This window comes from Haemaphysalis longicornis, unplaced genomic scaffold, assembly GCF_048455015.1.
Source record: "Haemaphysalis longicornis isolate Haplotype H1 unplaced genomic scaffold, Haemaphysalis longicornis Haplotype H1 scaffold_3, whole genome shotgun sequence".
In the NCBI taxonomy this organism is placed as follows: domain Eukaryota; kingdom Metazoa; phylum Arthropoda; class Arachnida; order Ixodida; family Ixodidae; genus Haemaphysalis; species Haemaphysalis longicornis.
Genome location: NW_027526335.1, coordinates 113,638,825 through 113,655,790, shown reverse-complemented (window position 1 = coordinate 113,655,790; position 16,966 = coordinate 113,638,825). Strand labels below are relative to the sequence as shown.

The following is a 16,966-nucleotide window of genomic DNA, read 5'->3' as shown; positions in this document are numbered from 1 at the left end:
TGCTCTCTCTAACTTTTGAAGGTCCAGAATCCTTTGTTTGTCGATAGATAGCGTTAATGTAAAAAAAAAACCACAAAGGTTAGTTGGTTCAAGACTGCGGTGAAAGGAATAGGGCACTAAGCAGACGCGGACAAAGAGAGAAACAAATGACATGCGATTGATTGATTGATTGATCAATCAATCAATCAATCAATCAAGGCGAAAGGCAAACAGCAGAGTGTGGAAATTTCAGTGCACGTTAAAGAGGCCCAGGCCGGTCAAACTTAATCCCGAGTTCTCCAGATCGATCAATCGTGGGCTTCTATGCACCGAAGCCACACCTGGGCTACGAGGCACGCCGCAGCGGAGAACTCGGGATTAAGTTTGACCGGCCTGGGCCTCTTTAACGTGCACTGAAATTTCCACACTCTGCTGTTTGCCTTTCGCCTCTACCAGAAAGGCAGCCATTGTGGCCGGGATGGACCTCGCATCCTTGGGCTCAGCAGCACCACGACTGGGCCACTGAGCCACCGTGGTGGGTAACAAACGACGCATACAGGCATGTGTATATGTCGTTTGTGTCTCTCTTCATCCTTAGCACGCCTCGTGCTCTCTTCGTGCTCAGTGCCCTATTAATTTTTCATGCAAGCTGTTTTGACGGGCAGACACTGTTCAAGAGGGGCAGAACATTGCTGGGAGACAACAAGAGACACTGGATGCTCCACAGCGGCAGTGTATCACCTCATCACTGCAGCAGACTGTTCCTTTGTGCACAGTGATGACTGCATTAATAAGAGTTGAGCATAAGAACATTGAGCATGAGACAAGTTGTCTTCCACGATTTTTCAGACTTGAGCTGTGTTACGAATCGGCCAGCGCCGCCGTACTTTCCCGCATCACTCCTCGGCTGTGCGGCGAAGCCACTGCGTGCCCCTTTCAGCCGTCAGGCGCCACCATGTCGGTGACTCATTATTCAAGTTTCGACAAGCTGGGCCAGACGCCTCGCTTTCAACACGCTTCAAACTCCGGCAGTTGCCAGCGGCGCGCCGAGACTTGTTCAAGGACACAGAGGCCCCGCGATCTCAGCGGAGTCCTCCTCTCTCCCCTCTCTCGGACTCAACGTGCGCCGAGGCTACCGACGACCCACGAACTCTGGAAAGAGCGTTGTGTGTGCGAGATGTTTGTGGCGTGTTGCCACTTGTTGGTGTTTTGACCGTTATGGCTTTTGGGTATAAACAGAAGCCGCCCAAGCGCTGTAATCCATTCCTGTTTGAGCAGCGAATCCATGCTGTCACTCTGCTCGAGTCCTGTATTGTAACCTCGCCCGTCGGGGTATTGTTCTTTGGCTTCGGCTCGCCTCTCGCTATGAAGTAAACAGTTACGTTAGCCTACGGCTTCTGGACTTCTTCACGGCTGCAACAGCGGTTGGCCGCTCGCATCATACACGCTACCACTCGTATGTCGGAGGCCACGGAGTTCGGATCGGGTGCCCCCACTCGGTCGCAACAGCTGCTTATAAATAACTTCAGCGATGAAAAACCAACTACGCGAGAAACAGCCGACAATCTCGCACATTAAGCACAATCTCCTTTCAAAACACAAGCACGCGTTCACATCTGAATCAGTCACTTCAGCGGAGTGACGCAGTACACGAGCTATAGCAGTCCTTAACTTGTACTCAAGTATACAAGGACTGCACTGCTGTGCAAGGGGGTCGTTTTGAAGGTGATTACGTGTAAACATATACAAATAAAGCACTTTCTTTAGGACATCACCTCAACGGCTTGCAAGTGACAGAACAAGCTGATGCCTTGTGACAGTGATGTGCATGTCTTCGCTATATAGTTGCACACTTTGTACCCGTCTCTCCATCTATCAGTGTGACAAAGACAACCAGCCAGCCACTGTCTTCTACAGTCGTGCATGTCCGGAGAAACCGTACTCCTGCGTACGAACACGGAGTAAAAGGAGAGAGAGGGAGGAGACAGTGCAAACCTGGCTGTCGGAGGTCCCCAATGCCAGGTACGTTCCATCAGCACACCAGGAAGCCGAGCAGATGTACTCGGCTGGTGAAGGCAGCTCCAGCAGCTGGTCCACGGCGCCCGTGGAGGCGTCCCAGGTGTACACCTGACCCTTGAGGCAAACCACCAGGAGGTTCAGGGACGACCAGTCCATCAGGTTCAGGTCTAGAAGGGTAGGGAGGGGGCAAGAAGGGACCGTTAACTAGCGTGACATTGCAGTGCCAGCTGTTGCTATCGGCTGAGACATTTTACAGGGAAGGTATACTATGTAGCTACCCTCTGGCAATGGTCGAGGTCTGTCCGTCTAAGCGCCGCATCAACACAAAAACATTTGCACCTCCAGTTTCTCAGAAGTGCTCTGTAGCTCTCAATCTAATATACTAGGTATCTTGAAAAAAAGAAAAAGATACTGAAATTGGCCGCTTAGATGATTCAACCTTTATGCCGAGTTTAATTTACTTGCCACGACCAGTTAGATCAGAGTGGAGTTGTAAGTATTGTGACATTTCCCCCTCCTGCCAATACAGGGGCTTCTATGGGAGGGAAACCGACAGCCCATGTTCATCCCGTAGAATAAAACTCTAGACCTGCCAAGTTTCGTTCAGCTAATTAACACAATTTCAAACATGTTTTGTTTTGTGCACAGATGCATCGATCGAGGTACAACACCAGAGCTTCACTGCTCGTCCCGGCTAACAGAATAGAAGGGCTGACGAATTTTTCCGAGTTCAGCGAGCTCTACTTTCAGCTTTTTGCAGAGCTCGCTCACGGTCTACCAGTGATGAGCTGTGTTCGTCAAATTCCCAACACTACAACATAATGACATACAGACAAGTAATATTCAAGCGTTTTAAAGACATTAAACTAAACCAGCCTGTCGATTGGCAAAAATGTTACAAGTTCACACTACAAAGGAAACGAAAGGGGTTCTGCAGCAGTTAAGCCGCCTAGTGAGCTCGAGACAGGCGGTCGGTAATTGTGGGAACGAAGCAACACTCACAGAAGTCATCCCGGATGTCGGGGCAGTCAAGCACCCGCTCTGCGGTCTTGGGGATATAGCGAGAGTTCTTTTTCGACGACGGAGGCTGTTTTGAGGCACTGTAGAGAACCTTGTTGCCATTGTGACCTGCAAGCCAGTCAAGGCAAACTAAAGTGAGAAGATCCCTGCTACCTACCCCATTTTCTTTAAATACAGTCTGTGCCCATTACAACAGACCCTATTAACCCTGAAAAATATGTCCGCTGTATCCAAAGTATGCAGTATCAGAACAGGGAGGGCTATGAGCATACAGTGGGAACTTTGACCAGTGTTGCATATAAATGCTACAGACAAATTTGTTCTTTCTTCAATTTGGTCTTTTTTTCTTGGAGGGTTTGCAAAACAGTCATTACATGAACATATAAAAACAGCAAATGCAATCAGCAGCCAAGGAACGTAGTGAAATACCAAGCTGCTTTCGTTACAAGTTGAAAATGCAGTGAAAATTCCTGCCCACACATCCCCACTAAGCGCCAAGGCCCAAACTAAATGCAGTTTCTGTTCAGCTTTTCCACACGTGCTATATACAACAAGTCAGTGACATCAGGAGGGAACTCTTGTCACGAGGAACCATGGAGACAAAGTGCTACCTTATTTTGCTAATAAAAACTAGCCTTTGGCAGCCTGGCCAACCCCATGCCGACCCCAAGGGACAATTTCACCTAAAAACAAAAAAATATTTGAACTTTTAAACTTTGCGCTACACGCCCGCAGTGACATTACAGAGGAAATAATGAAAACATCATCAGTTTGTTAACTTAATCATTACATTATAAATATAGCAGTTCGATAAAGCAGAACTAGAGGCACTACTACGACTGCCCAGACATGTTTGTTAGCAGTGGCTTTCTTTGCCTGCCACCAATCGCAGAAACAAGGTGACATCATCGGGCCAACATGGGAAAGTGGTGGGAGCTTAACCTGTTTTCGTTAGTTTAAAGTTTTTGCTACAGTCTGCTTGATTGTTATTGAGACATGGCAGTCTCTTATATGAACCAACCTTGTACTGCGAGTTCATGGGCCCTTCAAAGCTAAAAGGTCACAGTTATTATCAAAACCGAGACATTAAAATATGGTCTTGATAGCTCATTGTCTTATCGCTCAACCTCGGTCATTTTGCCGAGCACGAGGGTGCGGGTTCGATTCCTGGCCGCGGCAGTTGCTTTTCTGATGGAGGTGAAAAAGCAAAACGCCTGTGTGTACGGCCTTTCGGCGCACATTAAAGATCACCAGGTGGTCAAAATTAATCTGGAGCCCCGATTTTATTTTGATTGTAGGGTTTAACGTGCCAATGCAACGCAGGCGATGAGGGCTCCGGATTAATTTTGACCCCCTGGAGATCTTTAACGTGCGCCGAAACCTCGTACACACGTGCGATTTTCGTCTCCATCAGAAAAGCGGCCGTCGCGGCCGGGAACCAATCTGCAGCCCTCCACTAGTGCGCATGCGCACCTCATCGCTTGCGTTGCGCCGGCATGTTAAAACTCCTAAACAATCAATCAATCAACCCTAGTCATTGGCTGCTGGAGCGATAGGTCAGTGTAATGACTCCACCCTCAACCCTTTCCGACGATAACTGGCCACAGATGATAAGAAGGGAGAAAGAGAGAGAGAAACCTTCAGGGGCGGGGGGAGCCTTGTCGCTGTAGGCCATGATGCGGAAGTTTGCCAGGTCGGAGCTGAGCTGCTCTTCCAGGGCGGCCCGGTACTCTGTGTTCTCCCGGTTCTCCGTGTCCCGGTTCTCCTGACTGGTCAGCTGCAACAAGGCCACAACGGGCAAAAAGGGGCAGGGGCTTATTAGCTCCCACTGCTGGCCCAAAGCATCGCTGCCCTTCTTACTGCAACTGCCTGCAGGTGTGCGTGCAGTTACTTTTTGAGTCTGAAATGGCACACTCAAGCATCCTAGGTGCGTTCCCCATTCCGTTTTACTTTGACAGCCTCGGCATGATTCAGTGCATGAAGCTCAAGCTAAGGCGGGAAGCTATTTGCACCTGGCATTTATGAATTGAAAAGTGGACACTTGTCGGTAGTAATGAGAGTACAGAGACATATGGACAATGCTTGCAACAAGGTACCTGGTCCTACCAGCAAAACATGTCTTCAGCAACAGATCGTTCAATATCTGAAGCGCTTTTAGAACGTAGTCAACAAACACATCCAGTGCTAAGATTAGGCGGCTACCAAGTACTGAAGCCAAATATTACTCCCCATTACATCCATCAGGTAACTTCAAGATTTGCTCGAAAGATTCTTCTCTTCTCCTCAGTCTGGGCACTGCTTGTGGGCTTGAGTGAAGTCACTCAACCCACACCACAGCCATTGGCCAGCTTCATTTCAGTTGCACCAATAAGAACGTGCAGTTTCCAGTTTAAAAACAATCACAACAAAAGCAAAGCAGGAACTAGAAGCGGCACCTACTGAGGCGAGCAAGTCCCATAGTGCCACTCTGCGGTGGTGGTAACCGCAGCTTTCAAAGTGCTCCCGAACAAGAAGGAAAGAGTGAAGGCATTCCACCAGCAATTATGAAGAGGACCTTTAAAATGTCCAGCAATAGCCTGCCTTCAATGCCACGGGAGTTGCAACAAAATCCTGGCTGCTTATTTTAGGGTCACAATATTAGCACTGCTCCATTTTTCCCCCCTCATTGATTAGCCTCTCCTGCTTTGATTTCTTCCTACCATTGCTTAACTTTTCTGTGAACACATTTAGGCACGCTGTTTTACACAACATGCTAACTTTTTTTTTTTTTCACAGCTTAACACAGCTTTTGTTTCGCCAACCATGGAATATGTTAAAAATAAATACAACTATTCTTTTACAAATTAGCTTTCCATAGCTATGTTTGCAAGAAAAAAAGCATTCATTGATTTCTGTTCTGGTACAGCAAACCTTTTATGAAGCTGCCATCTCGAAAGTTCCCAAGTTCATGACATGCGTACACATTTTTTTTTTAATACCAACGGCAATGAAAGACGATATACTAACAGCTTCGCTTTAAATAAATTAATTCACCCACATTTTTACACTCCTTACAAGTTAAGCAGACAACATTTGCGCTAAAAAGTATTCAACTTTAAGTTTATGCTACCCCTGTCAAACGGGCACTTTCAATCCGGATTATCCGGATTGAAGTGAAGTGCGATTGACTTTTCGAGAGTGCTGGACGCACAGCCGCTGCTACACTGCACGTTTCAATGCAGATCAAGAAGTTGCACCGGTTGCACTCACATACAGCAGATGGCGCTACAAATGTACTTAACGGCCGGCGTCTGGTAACTTTGCACAGTAGTAGTTATACGAAACTATATAAATGTACCTGCACGCTTATTTGGGTAAAGTTATTTGATACAATTCGTGGCATTAGTTGGAGTTGTCAGCTTCTGTGCCATTGCTCAGCGGGGATGAGTATCACCGGTTTCGTCCAATCGCGCTCGAGAAACCAGGATAGAGTTCGAGCGGGACCGGGCTCGATCGCGATTGAAACCGTCGTGTAGCAGTGCCCGATCCGGATTGAGCTCGATCCGGATCGACTCAGTCGCGATTTAAAGTGCCGTGTGACAGGGGCATTTTAACATCGACACATTTCCCGCAAAATACTCTACGTGTCTGTTTTAACTGCCCGACTTGGGGGATGTCTCTTGCAGACGGCCGCGTCTTGGCCCTTCGCCCCCTTGTGTTTAGCTGGCCGGGATACCGGGCACACCCTAAGTCAGCCCTGCAAGCCGTGCCCAAAAACAGCTGGTGATACCAGCACAGCCCTTGACACACAAGACGAAGGACAGAAGGGCAAGAATAGTAAGATAGAAATGTGGAGTCAAAGGACACACTGACCACGTAGTTGGCCAGCTCAAAGTTCATTTTCTGCCGGTTCGGTATGAAGCGGTCGCCTCCACCACCGCCCTGTCGGCCAATGGGCGTCGTCTGTCGCGATGCGGTCTTGTTCTGGCGGTTGGGCTTGCCTGGAAAACACAGGCACACAGATCTGCTCTCAAAACGATGCGAGTTAAGTCAACAGGAGCAAAACTAATAGCAACAAAGAAGGGGAATCCCGAGGGACAATGTTGACGCAACAACAGTGTAGGACACTTATAATGCATGTCGCGGGAGCTGCGAAAATCTGCATCATAAGCGGTACCACACTATAAACAAAACACGCCCAAATCCAGTCACGTTGTATTCTACCTTTCATTCATTTTGTTTTATCATCACTCAAACAAAGGCCTCTTGAAAATAGTGGCGTGGTCTTTATTTCGTCTTTTTTCCCACCAGACGCTACACTGCAGGGCTAACAAGCAGCTGCACGGTCTTGCAAACCACGAGCACGGCTTTAACTTTGTGTGTGTGTGTTTTGAGAGAGCACGTCTGCGTTTCTTAGTGTGTACGAACGTATGCCGCTGGACGTGATAACGCAAGCGCGATTTTCTTTAGCTTTTTTTTTTTCCACCCCAGCTGGCGCTTGCCATGCTGAAAACAGTTGCTTATCAGCAGCTTACAGGTAGGCGAAACCTTATCGCGACTCGATATCTCCAGATATTCGAAATTGAAAAGGGCGGCTGTTTATCTGCACAAGGTTACAACAGAAACAACTTACTGCGTGAGGAGTGGGGGGGGGGGGGGGGGGATGGGGGGAAGAGGATAAGCTCGCTGTCTTCCAAAGAGCGTCGAGCAAAGTTAGGACAGTTGTGGTTATCACTTGTGTGCAAACCGAAAACGCGAACTATAGGGTGCCTAATTTTTTTCTTTTCTATGTCAAAGTTAGAGGAGACCAGGGAGCGCGTACTGCATGGGATGGCAGATTCAGTTTTTTTTTTAATTCTTTCTCGCGACCCTAAAAAGATGCCCCACCTGCACCGGTCAATCAGCGGACCCACTAAAACAACCGCACTATAAACGGTATTGCGCTTCCGACAACCGCATTGGTAAGCTTATGCATTGACTTCTATGGGAGGCCTACCGGTAGCCAGGAAAACCCGCGTTATATCCGGTCCCGCACTATAAGCAGAGTAGACCACGTTACACGTGGTCTACACTGTATGTGGTGCCGTTCCATTACATTAGTAATGTATGTGGGGAGGTACCTGAAGAATGCTACCACACTTGCACAGTGTGCAACAGTAGTAGCATAGGCTGTTGTCAAGTGTCATCAACCTTAGACCTGAAACTGGTTTACTGCTCAAACTTTCTTCAATGAGATGTTTTCGTAATGACACCAAAAAGTAGGCGCACTAATTACAATCGGCCACTGAAGGCTCTGGTGCAGTCGTAGCCCGACAGATATCCTGCCTTTAACTTTATTGTGTTTTGTCTATTCAAAGCACCGTTTCCTTGTAAAACTCGTGGTTCCTCAAATGAAAACGAGGTTTGTAACTACTAGAGTAAATATTTTGACATTTATTTAGTCTTCATAAAAGAGGAGAAAAGTGCTTCGAATAAAAAAAACATGGCCATGTAGCCTAAAACTCTCCGTGATCACTAGTGAAATTTCGTTTGTGGATAGGAGCAGCTTGGGCCCTGTTCATTGACACCTTGAAATGCCCCAGTTTCCAGCGCTCGAAATTCTTCCACTGCCTGATCCCCCCCAATCAACTTCTACTATGCCTGTGAACATACCAGTTGGCTAATGGGCCTTTTGCATAATTTCTTTAATATTTGAGCTACTCTCACGAAAAATTATGGATGTATATTGCGGTGCGCCGATTCCAAATCTGCAAATTTTTTCTTATAAAAAATTTGTGAACAATGTATTTACTTTACCAACGCGTGCCACTGCTACAACGTCATCATTACTTGACATCATTACTTGACATGATATCAGCGATCACATGCCAATATTTGCTTTTATTAACAGACACTCCTACCTCCAGCTTAACAAGCCTTGTGAAACTACATACCGCCTTATATCTGAAGGCACACTACAGACTTTTAGAGAAAAGATACAGGCCATAGACTGGTCAAGTGTTTTAGCTCATCAGGATGCTGACACCTCATATGAAGAATTTTTGAAAATGTTTAAAATGCAATACTTTGAGTCATTTCCAATAAAACACTTTAAACCAAGCAATAAATCATGGAAACCATGGATTACAAAAGGTATCCTTAGGCACATGCAGAAAAAGAACAAACTTTATCAATTATTTCTTTGTACTCGGGATCGAAGCGATTGGAAACGGTACAAGGCTTGCAGGAATAATCTAAACAAAGAGAAAGATCAAGCAAAAAAAGATTATTTCTTTCGCGTATTTCACGCAGACTGTCTTAGCAAAAGTGAAACAGTGTGGAAAAAATTAAGCGACGTTTTAAACAGGAAAACAAATCCTACTGAAGTGCAAACAGCTATTGTTGATGGCAAAGTATTAAAAGGGAAAGAACTAGCCGATCGAATAAACAATTACTTTACAGAGCTGGCGGGAGGCGCCAACAAAAGCGGATGCACTGACGTAGCTAACAGCATATCGAGCAATGCGCACACGTTCTTAACGCCAACCGATGTATCGGAGGTTATCGCAATCTTCCGTGGACTGAAAAACAGTCGTAGCAGAGACACTGACGGCCTTGAAATATCACCGATAAAACATGTATTAGACCTTATTGAGCCTGTGTTAGCACACATCTATAATTTAGTTCTGTCAACTAGTGTATTTCCTAAAAGCATGCAGATAGCGAGGGTAACGGTACTTCACAAAGGCGGGGACAAAAATGTGTTCAGCAACCAGCAGCCGTTGTTGATATTACCTATATTTTCGAAATGTATTGAAAAAAAATTACCAACCTTAGAATGGACTGTTTTTCACGCAAATACAACTTAATTACAAGCAGCCAACACGGTTCTAGAAAAAAGCATTCCACTGAATCTGCATTACTGATACAAAAAGAAATAATTTTAGATAATATTGAGGAAAAAAAAAAAAATGATGACCGTAGGAATATACCTTGATTTCAGTAACGCCTTCGGTCGCGTCAATCACAATCTTCTGCTCTCTAAATTAGAATATGGCTTTCGAGGAAATATACTAGCTCTTTTACGGTCGTACCTAGGATCACATAAACAGTTTACAGAAATGAATAAGTGCAGACCTAATGTTCGACCGGTTGTCACAGGAGTGCCGCAAGGCAGTATTCTCAGTCCCACTCTTTCTGTATTACATAAACGACACTGTCAATATCAGTACAAGATGCACTTTTGTCATTTATGCTGATGACTGCACAGTGTTTGTTAATGGAAAACAATTAACTGACATAACAGAACAGGCAGGTAGACTTTGTGGCGAGGTAAAAAATTGGTCTCAAACCAATAGCCTTTTGCTTAATGAATCTAAAACAAAGTGCGTCTTATATAGGGCTCGGAATACACCCATAACTATACCAAACAGTATTACTTTGGGCCCATACACGGTAAAGCTTGAAAAATGTGTCAAAACGCTTGGTGTAATATTCACTGAACATATGTCCTGGAACGACCATGTTGACTCGGTGTGCTCAAAAGCTCGCAAAACTGTTGGGATAATAAGCAGGTATCGGTATTTTCTTCCTTTCGAGATTAAAAAACTATTATACAATTCTTTATTCCATTCGCAGCTCAGTTATTGTGTGATAATATGGGGAAACACAACAGCAAATAATCTAAACAAACTCGCGGTTTTGCAAAAAAAGGCAGTCCGAGCCATTGAAAATGTTCCGTATAATGCACACACTGACGAATTATTCAAGAAAAATCGGATAGTCCGAGCATTTCAACTATATCATCAAAAACTAACTAGAAGTTATAACAGGGTTCGTACAGGTTTTAAAAGCAAAAATTCAAGGGTTTTCAAGGACCAGAAAACAGATTTTCAAGGTCCCATCTAACGTTTTATCTGGGATTATTTATAACTTTTCTCAACACAATGCAAAATTTTCTTATTGCCCAATACCTAAGCACATTAGTGCACATTTAGATAGGCGCTAACGGGTTCATGAATGCTCCCCCAACTTTATTTTTTATTTCACAGTTGGTATTTAGAAGTCTTCCTTTTTTCTTGGTGTTTTGCTGAGGCTGTTTGATTTCAAAACTTCATTAATGTTGCCTGCATCTTCTGCTTTGTCAGCAAGAGTATGAGCCGAAATTAACTCGGCAAGTGTTGCTGCAAGGCAGGATGAAATATGTACACGTCCAGCATTTGCACGTAAAAGCAAACGCAGATGGAGCGTATAAGGCACAGCAAACATGCAATGAAAGGCCGTCCACAGACTAGATGGAACATGCAAGATAAAGAAGAGAAGCCGGCTTTCACTGGATTGTATCGTGACAGATTCTACTGAGGAGTGCTGCTCCCAATGTTGCCTCGTAATAATGACAATCCACCAAACTCGTAATTTTATGCAATACACTGAAACTTGATTGTTACAATGTTTCTTTACATTTTTAACACCTAAAATCCACGACAAACACTTCAAATTCTTGTGAAAAGACAGGGCCATTGGTTCTCTCCAGAAAAATCAAGGGTTTTCAAGGACCATTTAAAAATTCCAGGACTTTCCAGGCCTTGAAATTGACACTTCTAAATTAAAGGGTTTTCAAGGACCTGTGCGAACCCGGTATAAAAATGCAGTACAGGGTAAATTAGCGGTATTTATAGAATTAGCCGAGCTACAAAAAAAGATTTTGCCATACTTCTGTCGATGTCAAATTCCTTGGCAGGTACCATTCTCACGCACAGAATATGGGCGCCAGAGATTATGCCACACTTTACCCAACACATTAAATGAGCTTTATAAGCACTGCATCGATCCTTTATGCATGAGTGACAAGAGCATGTTGGAACTATCGTTGTGATGGCTTTATTTGAATTTTACTTGCGAAAATGTGTCCCTGAACGCAGGAAATATTGTTCGTGTCACTTTCATGAATACATTCTCACTCTCGCGTACGAATGTTATGTACCATTGGAATTCCTAGCTACCATGTCCTGAAGTTTTACCTCGTTGCCTGTTTGCATTTTATGTACTTGTTTTTACATGTGACAAGCGCTACATTGCTGAATATTCACGGTGCTTTTATCTCGTTTTACGGTGCACGCCTTCATTTAGATTTTTCTAAAGTGAACAAATACTGTTTCTATTTGCGTTTTACCGTGTTTCCTCAGCTATCTCGCTTTTTTTTCTTTTTTTTGTCCCTGTGTTAAATGTTACAGAGTAGGAAATGAATCATCTAACAGTATGTATGTGTGTCTTGTGTTTGTATTTCTCCTTTGCTGCTAGTTGACGGTGGCCGGAGCTCTGTCAAGCTGCTTTATTGCATTTTTTTTTTCGGCCGCCATTTTTTCACCATTTTTCACCTGGTGTATTGTTTTGGTGAAAAATAAACAAATTGAATTGAAAATATGCACAATAGGTGCTTATAATTTTTGTGTAAATATTATGTAGAGGAATCAAGGAGTGCAATAAGTGTTCATTCTGGAAGAAAAACACTCGAACCTTAGTTTCCGATTTCCTGCAATGAATATAGAATTTGCATAAACTCTCAAGCAACAGAGTTACAAGTGTGAAACAATCCTTGCTGCACTCCTAGCTTCTCAAAGGTTATGGCCGCATAACAATACTAAGCATCCACTCCGCTTTTTTTTTTCTGAAAACTCGACATATCCTTCACAATATAAAGTTTGCATATATTTCCATGTATTAATAATCCTAAAATTTTATATTTTTCGGATCACTGCAATGCACATGTCTGACAATTTTCACGACCCCAGCTGAAAGATTAAATTTTTTTTTTTTGAAAAACAGCGAGCCTCCTCAAACAGACAGTTTCTTTCAAAGTCAGGCTTTTTTCAAAGCCCACCAACCAATCCGAAAAATCAAGCCGACGTAGGTTCGGCCCCAGCACTCTCCCCCTTCCTCTTACCCGGGGTCTTCCTGGGAGTTTTCGAGGGAGTCTTGGAAGTAAAACTGTTGGCCTGGCACGCCGACCGATTGTGAGATGTGTTCATGAGGGTCGAAACAGACAGGATGGAGGCGTTTGATGAGCTGTTCAGGACAGAGGTGTCCATCGTCTTCGAAGGCCGAAGCGGCCCCCTGCTGCTGTTGAGGTCCCGGTCGGCCTGCGAACAGGCCATGGTGCTGCGAAGAGGGAGGGAGAACAGCAGCCATCAGATGGAAGCAGTTGGTGCGAACAGTTTAAACACACTAAGACGTTTTGTTTCTTCCTTTTCCAAACACAAAATGCAGGCTGTTGTCTAACATTAGTTTGTATGCACACCTTTAATTAAACACACCAAGACATTTTTCCTCCTTTTTTCGAATTAAAAAAGAAACCACCCAGATGTGCTTCAGTGCCAACGGTGCGCAAAATTTTTACAGGTCCGAATTCGAATTAAAATTTTGAAGAATGGAGAAATGGCTTTGAAAGAGAAAGGTTTCGGTAAACCATAGACTTAAAACCAGACTTAAACTTGTGTCACCTCCAGCCGACCAGACATGGAGACGCCTCAGTTCCAACGGTACACTTGACCAGTCATAGGTACGGCAGAGTAAAACTTGCACCTTCCAACACTGATCCGACACTTACTTACCCTTACTGCAACACAGGATGCGGCACCAAAAACACGCCCAGCCGGTGTTTAAATGCCAACACTGTATCTAGGTTTTATTTTTAAGGGAGGGGGAAAAAACCTGTGGGGGGGAGGTAGGAAGGCAAGGCTTCCTGCACGTTGCTTTTCAAATGAAGCTTAAACATGCAATGTGTGTATGCCAATGCTAACACTAAAGCGCCCCTTAAGGAGCTTAGATGATTGTTATGATGATGATCTGGATTCACATTCGCAGGTCTATGGGTAGGCCACGGGGAATTTATTCAGCCAAAGAGCAGGCGGTTATGCGGGCACGCGCTTGTGAGTAATCGTAAGCGTGCTCGCGCGTGGCGTGCGGGCTCTGAAGATAGTCAGGCGGAAGAGACGGCCAACGTTGGATGTTTACTATCAAGATTCGCGTGTTTTACATTTTCCGTTAGGAAAGTGACGAATAATTTTTCTAATCAGCACTGAAGGTCAACGCACAAGCATCGACCAGCCAAGCATGCCAGGAGCCTAGTGGTTAATTTCAGAACCATGAAAATCAAGATTTCGCACTCTTCTCTCCCTTGTGGGCTGTTTCATGTTACAACAATGGCCCCCACGACCAACTTGCCAGCCTCTGTTTTAAGCTTTACATTTGTTGTGATCAAGCACAGACTTGGTTGGCCTTCATCTACACCGACGATAGCGAAATTTGCAGGGAAGATCTGCTAAAGCTGGTGTTGCGTGAGCTTCATTTCACTGAGCTGGACTTCCGCAATAACCTTCAAATCGCACTCGACTGTACTTCCGGCACATTCGCATAATATGCCGGTGAAGCAAGTAAACATGCGTCTTTTCGTTATTTTTTTGGTGCTCGTAACGTCACTAAGTATGCCTACACTCAGCGGAGCACCTTTTTTGCACTGCTGTTGAGTGTTGAGTTTGTTGCACGTTTCCAAAATTTCAGCGTTCCATTTCTAGCTGTTACGCGATATATTTTCAGTGAAATTGCACTTCAGCAAATACAGAATGCCGATTTTAACGAAGAGGGAGGGCAAGGAATTAATTGAATAGTGCCAAAAAATACAAAGATCCGCAATGAAGATAATGAAGGAGGCAATGCAAGATGGGCAGAGCGATGCTTTTCATACAGCAGAAACAACTGAACTGCAGTAGTCAATGGAGAATGTCGGTAGGAAAATAAGCAAATCAGGGATTTGACTGAACAAAATACAGTGACATGCTCTGTATGTTATTGCACTTTGTACCACAGTAAAGACAAGGAATGACACGCGAAAGTCCAGACCCCGCGCATGTCCATGTGAGGTTTTTCCTGCTGTTTTAACGCTTGCATGAGCAGGCGCCAAACGCGGTGGGAAGACGAACCGAAACGCTCACACGCCGTACGACGGCGTTACGGCGTTTCCATATCAACGTTGGACACAAACTCTCGTAACGTGTTCGCACTGCGCATACGCGGCACGGCGCCAGGATGTGCGCGCCATGTACTTAAAGCCACGCGCTTTGTTGTTAGTATTTCAATTTATCACGATAGTACATCTGCAGCGGCCACAAGGATCAGATGTTGGCTTAGTCCTTGTTTCTAGCTTTGCGTGAAGGAGAATGCCCTTGCAGGCGACTTAAACCGCACGCCAGCCTGGCATGAACAATTTCGGGGAAGGGGGGGGGAGTGGCACGGGACCAGTGTGTCCCCCCCCCTACGCCCCTAGGGGGAGATTATTACCGCTAACGCAACATAGGCACTCGCCTAGAGTAGTGTGTGATTGTTGTGTTTAGCGCGCCGACGCAACGCAGGCAATTAGGCGCGCCGTAGTGGAGAGCTCCGGATTAATGTTGACCACCGTGCGCCGAAATCTCGCACACACGGGCGTTTTTTGTTTTTTTTTTCGCCTCCATCAGAAAAGCGGCCTCCACGGCCGGGAATCGAACCCGTGTCCTCGTACTCAGCAGCACAACACGGGCAATTTCAATCACGATTGAGTCGATCCGGATCGAGCTCAATCCGGATCGGGCCTCTGCTACACGGCAGTTTCAATCGGGATCGAGCTCGATCCCGCTCGAACTCAATCCTGGGGCGGTATTCTCGTAACTGTCAAACGTCCCTTTTGAGTCCCTTTCATCGTGACGTACTTCCGGTTAAACAGTGGGCATTGGCAGTAGGTTTGCCGCGCTTGCGTTACGTCACTTCCGGTTGTTTGCTTTTAGCCAATCAGGGCTCGCTAAAAGGGACACTTTTGAAAGGGACGCAAAAGGGACAAAACTCGAGAATACCGCCCCTGGTTTCTCAAGCGCGATCGAACGAAAGCGGCGATACTCTCGTCCCCGCTGAGTAATGGCACAGAATGTGACAACTTCAATTAACGCCACAAATTGTGTCAAATAACTTGACCCAAATAAGCGTGAGGTAATATTTACATAGTAACATATACCTACGACCGCGAGAAGTTACCAGACGCCGGCCGCAAGTACATTGTTAGCGCCATCTAATGTACATGAGTGCAACCCGTGCAACTTCTCGATCGCGATTGAAACGTGCCGTTTAGCAGCAGCAGTGCGCCGAGCGCGCTCGAAAACTCGATCGCGATTCACTTCAATCGCGATTGAAAGTGCCCGTGTGACAGAGGTATAGCCACTGAGCCACCGCGGCGGGTGTGCCTACAATAGTGCAATTATGCCGTCAGTGCTCGCAGAACCTCAATATATTCTGGTAAACCTGGTATTTATATTTCCCTTGTCCCCTTTCTATGCCAGAAACCCGAACCTCCTAACGCAGAACACTGGGAAAATTGTTTGGAACGGGGACAAAGCCAACACAGCCCACCAAGCACCAGCGCATCACAAGACCTGCACAGGACGCCTCCAGATTTTGTCGCTCACCTAGTTGTTGCGCTGGTCGAATACCAGTAGCAGAAAAAAAAAAAGTTGTCTTGTAGCTTGAGTTACGTAAGCGCCAGGAAAACGAGTATGCCACAGCAGGACAGCAGCAGGGTCCACAACGTTCAATCAGCCCAACGCCTCCGACAGCTGAATTTAAACCAAATCACGCGGCTGGACCAATAGCAAATGGCCTGGCAACGCAGAACATCTGATGACAGTGGCAGCACTAAGCAATCGCAATTCTTCTGTTCTTGTAAGCTATTTAAACAAATCGTAAGCTTTATAGTATTGGCGCTTGTACAATGCTGCATAAAAATTTTGTTATGATATTTGCGCACCAGATTGGATTCTTCCGATCAGCCTGGTCCAGTGCTCGTCTGCTTCCCGACAGCCAAGCTGGCGCTGCGGTCGGAGGTCTAACAAACATGGGCGTGCGTCGTCTGCTACTTCGGCTGACTCCCGCACGCCTGCACGCAGAATTTTCCGTGAATTAACCTTGA

At 45.5% G+C, this 16,966-nt stretch overlaps 1 protein-coding gene across 1 annotated transcript in view; it reads right to left on the bottom strand.

Moving 5' to 3' along the window:
• The window catches only part of LOC144175019 (cell division cycle protein 20 homolog), a 28,871-nt gene extending 12,219 nt beyond the window's left edge, over positions 1–16,652 (bottom strand). The window contains exons 1-6 of the mRNA XM_077704029.1: positions 16,467–16,652; positions 12,920–13,134; positions 6,871–6,998; positions 4,657–4,795; positions 3,001–3,126; positions 1,975–2,165 (exon numbers count right to left, since the gene is read on the bottom strand). Of these exons, the coding sequence (XP_077560155.1) occupies positions 1,975–2,165; positions 3,001–3,126; positions 4,657–4,795; positions 6,871–6,998; positions 12,920–13,130 (795 nt within the window). The 5' untranslated portion in view covers positions 13,131–13,134; positions 16,467–16,652. The remainder of the gene's footprint in view (positions 1–1,974; positions 2,166–3,000; positions 3,127–4,656; positions 4,796–6,870; positions 6,999–12,919; positions 13,135–16,466) is intronic.
• Between the last annotated feature and the right edge of the window lie 314 nt (positions 16,653–16,966).